The following is a 12,480-nucleotide window of genomic DNA, read 5'->3' on the forward strand; positions in this document are numbered from 1 at the left end:
CTGCTGAAAGAGGACAGTGTTTATTGCCGTTTACAGTAATCAAGGCCCTCTTGTGACACCTCAAAATATGCTTCTGGAGAGAAAATGCAAAATAGCTGTCAATTATGCTGCAGAGGAGGCAGACTCTCTTGAAATAATACAATCTTTGTTGTTCAAATGGTGTTTTTATTTTTGAACTAGTTAAGGATGATTGTGTTTTTAAATGGAATTTGAACTGGTTTTTTCAGAATTCTATTTTTTAAAAAGCCATTATTTCTCAGATTTGCTGAAAATAAAGAGATCAAAGTTTGAAGCCTACCCAAAGAACAATAAAAAAAAAAAAGCTAAATATGTTATGGCTTATAAATTACTTTATTACAGCAGAATAACAGGGTGTATATATTAATTAAACTATGGTGATAAATGTGTGTATGTCTGCAGGATGATACAGGTGGAGAGAGAATCAGCAGACCTGCGCTCTGATGAGATTGAGTCTCGTGTGAACAGCGGCAGCATGGATGGACTCAACGTGACACTTCGACCCCGGGCCCTGCCCACCTCAGCTACCGCCCAGTCCCTGGCATCCTCCACCTCCCCACCCACCAGTGGCCACTCTACACCTAAACACCATGCACGCAACGCCAGCCACCATCTAGGCATCATGACTCTGGTCAGTCAATCTGTCTCACACACACACAAACAGCAGTGAGTTGATCATAAACAAAATTACGTTGCTTCTTTTATAACGTTTGGTGTTTTGTTTGTGATAGCCCAGCGATTTGAGGAAACACCGCAGGAAAGTAGCAGTAAGTTTGCATACACAGGTAATATTGCATTGCGTTTTTTGTCTGGCTGGCTTTTGTGACTCAGCTGCTTTTGTGACTCTTCCAGTCTCCAGTGGAAGTGGATAAAGCTACTATCAAGTGTGAGCTGTCGCCTCCCTCCTCCCCCCGCAGTTTACGGCTGGAAACCAATTTCGCTCAATTCACAGGCAGTCTAGAGGATGGTCGAGGGTAAAAACACACACAGACACAAGCTCTTTCCCAGCCTCTTACCTCTTCCGCTAACTCTACAGGTTCAGTTAGGTCAATTTTGTAACAAAGCCACAGGTCTTCACCATACAGTGGAAACAGGTTTCACCCAGGATACTGAGAGAGACAAAGCTCAGTTAGCTTCTGAGTTACACTGTGCGCAGTACCCCAGTAAATACAAAACCTTCTTCAAAACAATGGGGTTTTGCTGTAAAATACTGTAGATCACTGTATGGATGGGTACAAAACATACCAGATTTATTTAGATGTAATGTTTCCACCCACTATGAAAGTATCACCAGAAAGATTCACATATTTTTGCATAAAATCATAATTAAGGAAATAAAAATAACTGTACAGCGTTTCAGAACATGTTAAAGGTCCACAAATCAACCGAGTAACACCCTGAAAGTCCATTACTAGGCTATGTAAGTAAGAATTGACAATGATATATCAGACTGAACATTTCATTTCTTCCTGCTAACCTGTCTCACTGTTTTGTTTGATGGCAGCAAGCAGAAGAAAGGCATTAAGTCATCTATTGGCCGATTCTTTGGGAAGAAGGAAAAGGGTCGAATGGACCAGACAGTGGGTCGGGATGGACAGTTTCTACCGGCCTTATCAGGTACGCTACATGGTTCCATGTGGGATTGGGTGGGATTTACAGAAATATAAATGTTTTGCTGTATTTCAGACTTTGACATGGGGATCGGTGACACTATGACCCTTGGAAAACTGGGCACTCAAGCTGAGCGGGACCGTAGGATGAAGAAAAAGTAAAAGCATTTTTCTTTATCTAACTTTTTGTTTCTATTATTTTAGTCATTTATCAAGCTTTCTTTTTGATTGTCCTCTTTTCCATCTGCCTTTTTCTATGCTCTATTTAGACACGAACTTCTAGAAGATGCCAGGAAAAGAGGTCTGCCATTTGCTCAGTGGGATGGCCCTACTGTCGTCTCCTGGCTAGAGGTATTGCACTTATCTGCTTTTAGTTTTTATGTCAGGCTGTTGCTATATTTATTATAAAATGGAATACAGTGAAATCAAATACCAGACTGACCATTACAACCTGATTTGCACCATCTGACAGTTTACGGTGGTGATGTTGACTATTTTGATGACTCTCGCCAGCTGTGGGTCGGTATGCCTGCATGGTATGTGGCAGCGTGCCGTGCTAATGTGAAGAGCGGAGCTATCATGTCAGCTTTGTCAGATACAGAGATCCAGAGGGAGATTGGCATCAGCAACCCTCTGCACCGACTCAAACTTCGCTTGGCCATCCAGGAGATGGTCTCCCTCACCAGCCCCTCTGCACCTCTCACCTCCAGAACGGTAATACTCCCCACATACAGCACACCTCTATGACACATATACTGCTTTCTTCATGCAAATGAATGTGCATTCACAAATAGTGAGACAAATAAATGAACACATTACCCTACACAAAACGTCACCACACCACTATACTTAACCTGCACTCTTCACCCTGGGGCAATGGTGCCATACTCTTTTGTTCCCTGTTCTTCTGTTTAGACCACAGTAGAGGATGGTTTCGTCCATCGACTAGGTTGACTTGTCCTTTTCTGCTGCTATAAATTGCACAGGGTTCTATTGAAGAACAACTCACAAACAATGCCAGATATAGCTACAGACTACCTGCCTGAAATACACTCCCTCCCTTGGCATCACTCAACACACTTTTTGTCTGTGTGTGTGTGTGTGCGTGGGGGACGGTATGTGTGAAAATGTACGCAAATGCATTCTTTGGTGTGTTTTTGCGTGTGTATACGTGCTTTTGTATGTGTATGTGTGCGTTTGGGTGTGTTTTCGTCCTCTGAGCAGTCGTCCGGAAATGTGTGGGTGACTCATGAAGAGATGGAGAACCTGGCTTCCTCCACTAAAGCGGTCAGTACCATCTGGGTGCTCCCCCTCCCCATTTTTCCCCCACCCAAACACTATCTCACATTCCCACTGTCCCCACCGTGACACACATATGTCCTCTCCCAGAAGACCCCTTTAAATACACACTACATCACATGCTGACGCATTTTTTGTGCTCATGCTGGTATTCATGTGTGGGTGTCGCATGCAAGTGATGAAACCTGCGGTCATGTGTTCTGTGTTTCCATGAAAAGTTCCAATAATGATAATAATAATAATGAGTGTTGATGGTTAAGTACAGTAAATGATATGACTGGAGGTTAGCTGTGAAGCAAAAATTAGCTTTGTTGGTTAGTGTGAGTGTGTGCCTGGTATTACTCATACTGTGGGGACTGAAACCTCTTTACACAATGTCATCACAGTGAGGACATTTTAGCAGGTTCTCACGACCTCAAATGGCTTTTTGAGTGTTAAAACTTAGTTTCAGGGTTCAGATTAGAATAAGGTTTAGGCTAGGTGTTAGGATAAGGGTTCAGATTAAGCATCTGGTTGTGATAGGTAAGATTAGGGTAAGGGGCTGGGGAATGCATAATGTCAATGAATGTCCTCACAACCATATTAAGGCATGACTGTGCGTGTATGTGTGCAGAATACCTCTGTCTCTATAACCTTGTGTATTATCTCTACCATGCCGCCACTCAGGAGAATGAGGAGGGCAGCTGGGCACAGGTGAGGTCAAAGATCTGCTAACATCTGTCTGAATGACTGACTATATAAAAATGGACAGCCTGCCAGCTCCCAGAAGTGAAGCCACTGCGATTCAATCGTCCGTATTTACAGTATATACAGTCAATAGTCTGAACACACACTGAACACACACTAACACATACAAAAAAGGCATCCTAATCACCTTCTCTCACAGGAGAGAACCCACACAGGCACAGGGAGAACATGCAAACTCAGCACAGAAAGACCCCGGGTTGGCTGGGGCTTGAACCCAGAACCTTCTTGCTATGAGGCGACAGCATTAATCAACGTAAATTAGTCAAAATTTTACCTTGGTTAGTCTTTTATGGTAGGACATATTATGCTTTTGTTATTTTAATAGATCTTGTTTACAAACATGTTTAAACCTTTCAGACTGACAATTAAGCAAAAGAAGTTATTTAAAAACACTGTAAACATTTCCACTTGTCACAGCAGGAAAGTCACAGGTCTAACTAATAACATTAACAATGGCTCAGTTCATTGATGACAGTGAGCCACCACGCGCAGTGTTAATGTTGTTAGTAACACCTGTGGTTATAGTTCATGGTGGGCCACGGAAAAGTATCCCGCCTCCACTATCAGTGCCATGGGCAATACGGGTACTTTTCCGACCCTGTATATAATCCTGAAACAGAGAGCAGTCTTTTTTTCTGTTGCACAAATGAGTAACATCATGTACTCCTCTTCCTATAGACTCTGGCGTATGGAGACATGAATCACGAATGGATAGGGAACGAGTGGCTGCCCAGCCTTGGTCTGCCTCAATACCGCTCTTACTTCATGGAGTGTCTGGTGGATGCGCGCATGTTGGACCACCTCACCAAGAAGGACCTGAGGAGCCATCTCAAGATGGTGGACAGCTTCCATAGGTCTGCAGCTATGTCATTAAGCTTAGCTGCTGTTTGATCAGCTTCTACTTTCGTCTGCTAACTGGATCAGCAATGGAGAGGAGAAGACTAATGATGCATCTGTGCTTTTCCTTTCTGTGTATTTGTGTGAGCTTGTTTGTTCCCTGGTTGTGTGTGTGCATGTGGGTGTTTATGTTTCTGGTTCTGCTTATGTGTGTGTGTGTGTACCAGGGCTAGTCTGCAATATGGGATTATGTGCTTGAAGAGACTCAATTATGACAGGAAAGACCTGGACCGCAGGAGAGAGGACAGCCAACACGACATGAAAGGTACTCTTTACACACACACACACACACACACACTGGCAAAAGCAAGCACACAGATATAAACACGTTCAAACACTAGTTTGCAGACAGATCATCAGACCAGGGTACCACCTTGTGGTTTTGACTGATATTGTTAATTTGCTCTGAGCATTGAAACAGCTGCACATTACGTTGTTGAGAAGCCAGCTGAAGCAGGCCTTCAATCTGATGATTTAAAGCTCCACGTACCAAGAGTGGTAGATGCACACACACATCTAGCCAGTCTTCTCGCCCTTTTGACCTTGAGCTCTGCACATGAACTTGACTCAGCTGTCGTGTCAAATCAGACTGCTACCCTGTTTACACACACACACACCGCCTGTTCCAATTTGGAAAGCTGGTTGACAGCTGTGCTTTAAATTAACAAAGGGAGTGTGCCAGTGAGTTGGTATTATGCGTGACACTATTATCTCTTCATCTCTCTGCTACTTTCTACTTCTCTTTCAGTTGCTTCTTATTGCTGATAATAATGTGCTGATACTCTATATGACATTGGGTCACAGTACCATGAACCAGAGTTGTTTCTCTCTTTTACTTTAGATGTATTAGTGTGGACAAACGAGCAGGTGATCCACTGGGTCCAGACCATTGGTCTGAGGGAGTATAGCGGCAACCTGCTGGAAAGTGGCGTACACGGCGCGCTCATCGCTCTGGATGAGACTTTCGATTACAGCAGCCTAGCACTTATCCTGCAGATCCCTATGCAGAACACACAGGTGGTTATAAGAGGAAAACACAACCATTTACATTCAGCATGCAGTGACTTGGGGCAATCTTAAAGAATTATGAAATAAAGCATCTGTGTAGAATATTGGCTAAAAACACTAGATTTGTACCGATAATATTTATTTTTATCACAATTTCCACACATTAAATACTTCTTAATTAGGACCATATGCTCACTACAAGTTTTATGGCCTTTCTGGAACCAGTTCATCTTCCAACAGTCACAGTTGTTGAGCTTTTTGTATGAATGTTTTTTTGTTGACAAAGTGGTTTTTGTGCAGTCGCAATTTCATTCTCTTCCTGGCAATATAATATAGTACTGCTTCAGATTCTGTATTGGTTGTTCTCAGATTGAAGGTGCTCGGTTGTTCTCCCAAAGAATTCACCAGTCAGAGGCTTCATTGCAGATTACCTGCCAACTGTTTCATATTAACGTGATTTTTTTTTTGGCAGTTCAACAAAAAGGTTACTACTGTTTCTCAGAGGAATTGTTTTTCATTTTATGGTTAACATCAGTTCTTGTTTATTTCTGATCATGGTTGGTTAACTCACTGTGTCCCCTGATCACAGAGGCTGTGCTGTTTTTCAGGCACGGCAGGTCCTGGAGAGGGAGTTCAACAACCTGTTAGCCTTAGGGACCGACCGGCGTCTAGAGGAGGTGACACTTCAAGCTGCTGCTTTGATCAAAAACAATATTGTGGCAAAAGGGCAAATTGTTTGACCTTGTTTTTCTCCCTTTGTCTGTAGAGTGGGGATGACAAGTCTTTTCGACGCTCTCCATCTTGGCGAAAGAGGTTTCGGGCACGTGAGGGAGGGGCAGGGCTGGGTATGATGGCGGGCTCTATGGAAACGCTGCCTGCCGGCTTCCGTATGCCCTCTATGTCCATGCCACCCTCGATGAATTTGCTGCCCAAGAAACAGCTCCAGCCTGAAGGTGTGTTACACTACAAAAAAATCTGCTTTATTTTAGCCTATGTATTTTTCTCCATGTAGCTATGTGCTTTCCATTCTCTCTGCTTCTACTGACTGACTAACTGCATGTCATCTCTGTCCTGCTGTATTCACACCCCTCTGTGCCACATCCTGTCAAGCTCCTCCCCCGGCGCCCCCAAGACTCGACCCCTCAGCTGTGCGGACCTATTCATGCTAACTACTCTCTGCTTACTAACAGGAGCGCTAATGCTAACAGGTAAGCTAAAACACTACCTGAAACTACTGAACATGTGAGTGAGATTTTAGGTTGGTGCACTTTTAATTGGCATTGCCCAACTTTTAGCCAGTAAACAATAAGGCCTTAAACTGTAGGAACCACATAACAGAACTTGTACCTCTTCTCCCGGGTTTTGCTTGTGACTCCACTGCTCTCCAAGAGACGGGGCTCCTGGGGCTAAATTTCAGCATCCCTCAGGAGGTAGTACTAAATCATGTTCCAGGAACACGAGGTGAGAGAGGGTCGTCACGTCTCAAGTATTAGCTTCAAGTACAGTGTGTGGCTACACATTGAGCATTATGTGCTCTACTCAGCTGTGTGTGTGTGTGTGTGTGTGAGGAGAGCATCCCCATCCCCCGTGTAAACAGTGACCGACCAGTGGAAGAATATAGTGGAAAAGCAAAGCAGAACCACATCAAGTCCTTCAAGTTCCATCAGCTTACAAGCATGGGAAGCTCCACGTTAAGGCTTGTAAAGTTCCCCTGTTGGGACAACACTTATGGGCATATTTACGAAGGATTTGAGGCTCATTTTTTGGCATTAAACAGTGAAATTGCATGTGTTCATATTTATGGAGTCACAGTGGGGTTTTGCAGCGGAAAAAAAGCAAAAAGTGTCACCACAGGAATTTGCATGTCTGGTCTCTGCAATGCAATGCAGTATTTATTTTTAAGGTGTTCCCAATCAGGGAGGAAAGAATTCATTCAAATATCCTCAGCACCTGATTTATCCCGCTGCAGCCGAGGGAATTGCAACTGAAATTTAACATCAGGAGAAAGCAGGTGTCACATTTATGGCCCTAATGTCAACATGGCAGCTCTTAGTCTGAGATTTAATACAAGGGAGAGGGTGTTGAGAGGGTTGACATGGGAGAGGGTGTTTGGAAATCATGTCACTCACCAGAGGACAACATGAGGGACTGTTACAGGCTTTCAGGTCAAACCATGTTTCACTTACTGGTCAAAATAAAAGGCTGGCAGAAGACTTTGTGACTGCAGCTCTGAAATATGTTTGTCGATTTCTTCAACCATATTAAAGTTCAGTCACTGTAAATGTAGACTCTCTTCTACACTCCCTCTTGGTCCACACATACAGCCTTTAGGCACCAGATCCTAAATGGTGATGTATTCAAATTAACACAGCTGTAGCTGTGCTCGTTTACAGTATCGGTGTTGGTAAATCTGATGCGAAACTGAAAAACTGAAATTCTGTAATTTTTTGCAAATTTGACAGTGATTCATGACAGGCTTAGTAAATATCCCCCATATTGTGAAAAGTGCTGCTCAAAGCAAAGAATTGTCACCCAACTTTTCAACTCCCTTCACTTTTTTGAAGAATTTGAGCCTTTTGTGGTTTATACTTTTAGTTTTCTAAATCTAGCAAGCTAACGAAACAGATATGTTTCTGAGCTGACAAAAGAAGAGTTAATACTGGACTTCATCTATGCATATACAGGCGTTTACAAATTTTAGGCTAGGAAATTTACATGGCAAAGGAAAACCAAGTAGCAGGCAAAAGTTCAATCTTTCTCCTTCTTCCTGTCTCACTTTCCTGTCTCCTTCTTCCCTCTTTCAGTGCATTCTCATTACTTATACGGACACATGCTTGCGGCCTTTTGAGAGTGATATGCCAAATCTGAGGAGGGAGACCTGGGTGTCACTGAGGGGAGATCTCCACCACTTTGTTGCCCAGCCTCACCTCCCACCTTTCACCTCTCATTTCTCCTTCGGACACGTGCAATACAGAGGCCAACTCTGACCTTTGAACTCTTGAGAGTGCTCATTGGCTGCGCTCGCTGCTGTAAAGGAGACTCATCCCGGTCTCTCCCTGTTTACCCAGTGCTCCCTGTAGCCTTGTTGTTGTGGTGTTGTGCTCCTGTTCCCCTGGTCTCAGCTGTGGGTTCTTGTCCTGGTTCTAATAGTCTCAACATAGCTAAGTCCAAACCAATCACATCCTCAGAAACACAGTACTTGGTTAGTGTTAGAAAAAAATAGACTTAAAGGGATGGTGACCAGTCTTGGATTTGGACTTGGAAATGATGAATACTTGTATAAATGACAGATCCCACTGCACATTGCCCTTCTACCGGTTATGCAAGGTATTACTCATTTGTTGTCTCTGTACATAAAATGGATGACTTATGTTTTTTATAGAAATATATATATATTGGAAATATATATGGAAAACAATATAATATCATTGCTGTATGAAACCCAATGCCCTGTATTCGATAGTGACTGTTCTCTCTCTCGCTCTTTCTTTCTCTTCCTCTCTGTGTCGGGCCTCTGGGTGTCTTTTGCCGTATGCTGTAAGTGTGTGTTAGTGGGAGGAACGCACTAAGGAGGGGATGTGTTTCTACAAGGACTCCTCACAGGTTCATGGGTCCAATTTCAGACTTCTCTCTTTTCCTCTTCTCCAGTTCTTTTCCTTTCCTCCTCCTCCTCTTTTGACACTATGTAGCTGTTATCTCTCCTCTCTCCACCTCTCTCGCCTTCTGTATGACACTATGTAGCCTAGATTAGAGAGAATCCTTTAATATGAAGCGTGCATGTGTGAGCGAATGAGTATCTCTGCTTGAGACTTGTAGGGACCTGTGTGAAAGGCCGACCCCAGTCATGGGACCATGACTCTTCTCTGTGGATGGGTAGTGTGAACATTGTAGCTCCTGTCTATTGATTCTTTACTTTTCTCTCCAAACTGTAAACTGCTGCTCAACATCAGCCAATGATATCCACATTAAACTGCTCAAAGTGACGGACTCGTTGGATCTTGACCCATCACCTCCTGTTTAGTTGCCATGGAGATGTGCCAGTGAGCAGTCAGTACTCTTGGCTGATCAATCCCTTATCCAATGAGAACACAGTATCTGAACAAGTGAAGTACTGGATGAGTGTACAATCTTATTTTTTATTTTACAGTTTTTCTGAGGTGTCTAAAAGGTGTAATGTGCTATGTGGCAGCTATGAGTACTGTGTCTTTATTCCAGGTGTGAAACAATGCTGACAAATCAAGATTTTATTATTTGGCAATTTAAAAAAGTGTACTGTATTTATGACACTATATAGACATAAGTAAAGCTGTTTTTTAAAGATTTTTGGTGTTGTCTTCTTTTTGAGGTTATGACTGATATTGTTTTAGTTAAAAACAACAATGTATTGAAAATGATCTTTATTGCAAGAATTGGACATAAAATATCACTTTTTGGAACATCTACAAATACACAACAATCTTAGTTATAAAAGTCAAAAATAAGTTAGCACAAAAATGAAAAATAAAATGGCAAAACCACTCTGTAGAAAAAGGGAACGTATTTACATCACTAGCATTCATAACCAGTTTAAATTAAGCTGATCTTGGTCAAAACTGCTGTGGTACATATTGGCCCCACAAATAAACTCATGTTTTTAAAGCATAAAAACACACACAAACACAATGAAAGATCAGGGAAAGGTTTCGAAAAGAGGAAAACTTAAGTAAAGCGAACAATCAGGTTTTGTCATTCCTCTGTGGTTCTGTCAAAACGGAGACAAGCCTAACAAAATATAATTCTAGCAACTAGGTGTTGGGTTCATGCAGCAACATTTTGGATTTCTAGTTAGACAAGGATCCCATGGATCTGACAGGCAAGTGTGGACCACAGGATAAGACAGGGAATAATGGGAATAAGGCCTCACTGTGTACAGGAGGAATTGACCAGCAGACCCATAGATCCACAGTTACAATCACAAATTTTAAAATTTAGCATAAGTTGAAACACTTAGATCAGTAGAGATAAAAATTAATTAAACTGGAGTTTGGTACTGCATATCAACCTCCACTGTCAAATATCATTTTGCTCTTTGTCTGTGGCCTTGTGCGCATCTCTGGGTCCAATGTTTGTGGAGGGTCTATTTGGGAATGTCCACAGTAAAGGCCACCACTCCATCTGCTGCAGAGATGCCATCCACAATGGAGGTCAGGGCGTGCATGTTCCCCTGCTCTGGAGAATCCGCAACGCTCAGGAGATCTGCAGAGACCCAGTCACACACTCAGTATCTGTGTGAGGGAGCACTGATCTGTTTCTGCAGTCTAATGAGCCTGGGCATGAACTGTACTCACCCTCACTGCTGTAGTTCTGAGTGCACTGTTCTGGAGTGCTGCTCCACTCTGGGCTACTGCAGCAGGTGCTGCCCGAACTGGGCTCGCTTGACGACGACACCTGTTACCATTGAGATGAACACACAGAAGTTGCTGTCAGTCACTCTGTCTTATGACAGGCACACCCTGCCCCACATAGAGAGACAGCACACACTCCAGTGTAGTGAACCACACACAGCACCAATGCATGCAAAATTTACACAAAGAGCCCAATCTCAGCAAAAGACAATAATATTCTATATATGTAGCCTGTTATACATTTTATATAAAAGACCTTGCAACACCAAGACTATTTGCCAGTGACAGCTGTTAATGGATTTTTCGCTGTATTTTTGCACCTCTCTTCTCAGTTTGTTTTTGGTGTCTCAACCCTTCAGATAGACCAAAAAAAAAAAAATTGAAACTTTTAACTTTAAAAATCTCTGAACATAACAAGACACAGACTAAGTACACAGACAAACAGACCAGTTTATCTGGTCAATTCAAACATCAAAATGTATCTACAATAATCAAAGCAGGCTTTAGAGTGAATCAGTTAATCAGAGTCACACATTGTAGAGCTTTTTTACTTTCATGCTGATCTAGTTTCTCTTTCTCTGCTTGCTGTCTGTTCATTCTGTTTGCCTATTGATTCTATTGTCAGTGTTTAATATATGACCATCTGCTTCTCCACATCCCTATTGTGTCCTACTCACTCTGGGCTGGACCGGACTGGGTCGGTAGTGCAGTCCTTGCTGCCCTGTCTCAGTGTCCTGCTGGTTCAGGGAGGACACCAGGGCCTGCAGCCTTTCAATATATTGAATGGCGCTCCGCAAGATCTCCACCTTGGGCAGCCTCTGGTTGGGATTCATTAGGGTGCTCCTCTTCAGAGCATCAAAGGCCTCATTCACCTTCTTCAGACGCCTCTTCTCCCTCAATGTTGCCGCTCTCCGACGGTCCATGGTCACTGTCTTCCTCTTGCATAGTTTACAGGCCCAGGGCAGGCACTGGCCAGGGCAGTGGAGCTCGGAGTGAGGTGACAGGCTGGACGGGGAGGCTTTGTCCTCTGTTCCTGTGACCCCGACTCCAGCATCGCCAGACAGACTCCCACACAAGCCCATCATGGAGTTCCTGTCCTGGTACCCAGTTTGGTCATACGCCCCAGGCAGACGAGAGGGGAAGTAATTGTCCCCTCCTTCATAGAAGCGCTGGTCAGGGAAGAAGTAAGGGTTGGTCTCGAAAAGCTCCATACTGGACAACGCTGTGGTCTGGAGGTATGGGGACAAAGATCCCTGGTTCCCTTGGAACTGCTCTACTCTTTGTGGTCTTCGTTGCAGCGCGTGGAGCATGTGTGTTGGAGTGTCAGTGTGTGTGCCTGTTCTCGTCCCTAGCTTGAGTTTGTGATGAGTGGAAGACGTGTGGAGAACAACTGGTGTGGAGCAACTGCAGGCTGGCATTTAAACCCCTCTGCCTGCTGCAGGATCACAGGGTTAAATTTAGCACGAGCCCCCAGAAACCTGACACGACGTTTAGCTGTTGCTGCACATCTACACTTC

General features: G+C 43.5%; 2 protein-coding genes across 10 annotated transcripts in view; one reads left to right on the forward strand and one right to left on the reverse strand.

The window, feature by feature from the left end:
• ppfia4 (PTPRF interacting protein alpha 4) overlaps nucleotides 1–9,878 on the forward strand; it is a 57,716-nt gene extending 47,838 nt beyond the window's left edge. For 3 of the 9 annotated variants that reach the window (XM_020592876.1, XM_020592878.1, XM_020592883.1), the window contains 16 exons: nucleotides 421–649; nucleotides 750–785; nucleotides 871–992; nucleotides 1,523–1,635; nucleotides 1,705–1,786; nucleotides 1,898–1,979; nucleotides 2,142–2,342; nucleotides 2,853–2,915; nucleotides 3,594–3,620; nucleotides 4,353–4,528; nucleotides 4,739–4,836; nucleotides 5,413–5,588; nucleotides 6,188–6,256; nucleotides 6,346–6,532; nucleotides 6,690–6,787; nucleotides 8,384–9,877. In XM_020592876.1, coding sequence (XP_020448532.1) covers nucleotides 421–649; nucleotides 750–785; nucleotides 871–992; nucleotides 1,523–1,635; nucleotides 1,705–1,786; nucleotides 1,898–1,979; nucleotides 2,142–2,342; nucleotides 2,853–2,915; nucleotides 3,594–3,620; nucleotides 4,353–4,528; nucleotides 4,739–4,836; nucleotides 5,413–5,588; nucleotides 6,188–6,256; nucleotides 6,346–6,532; nucleotides 6,690–6,748 — 1,720 coding nt within the window. In that variant the 3' untranslated portion in view covers nucleotides 6,749–6,787; nucleotides 8,384–9,877. Of the gene's footprint in view, nucleotides 1–420; nucleotides 650–749; nucleotides 786–870; nucleotides 993–1,522; nucleotides 1,636–1,704; nucleotides 1,787–1,897; nucleotides 1,980–2,141; nucleotides 2,343–2,852; nucleotides 2,916–3,593; nucleotides 3,621–4,352; nucleotides 4,529–4,738; nucleotides 4,837–5,412; nucleotides 5,589–6,187; nucleotides 6,257–6,345; nucleotides 6,533–6,689; nucleotides 6,788–8,383 lie in introns of all 9 variants that reach the window. The other 6 variants (XM_020592877.1, XM_020592884.1, XM_020592879.1 and 3 more) reach the window with 5 other exon arrangements.
• An 83-nt stretch (nucleotides 9,879–9,961) lies between these two features.
• Nucleotides 9,962–12,480, reverse strand: myog (myogenin). The gene is made up of 3 exons (XM_020592886.1): nucleotides 11,641–12,480; nucleotides 10,907–11,006; nucleotides 9,962–10,814 (listed from the first exon to the last, which is right to left on the reverse strand). The coding sequence occupies exons 1-3, from the start codon at nucleotides 12,379–12,381 to the stop codon at nucleotides 10,696–10,698; spliced, it is 960 nt and encodes a 319-aa protein (XP_020448542.1). The 5' UTR covers nucleotides 12,382–12,480; the 3' UTR covers nucleotides 9,962–10,695.

This window comes from Monopterus albus, unplaced genomic scaffold (assembly GCF_001952655.1).
Source record: "Monopterus albus unplaced genomic scaffold, M_albus_1.0 scaffold18.1, whole genome shotgun sequence".
Taxonomy (NCBI): domain Eukaryota; kingdom Metazoa; phylum Chordata; class Actinopteri; order Synbranchiformes; family Synbranchidae; genus Monopterus; species Monopterus albus.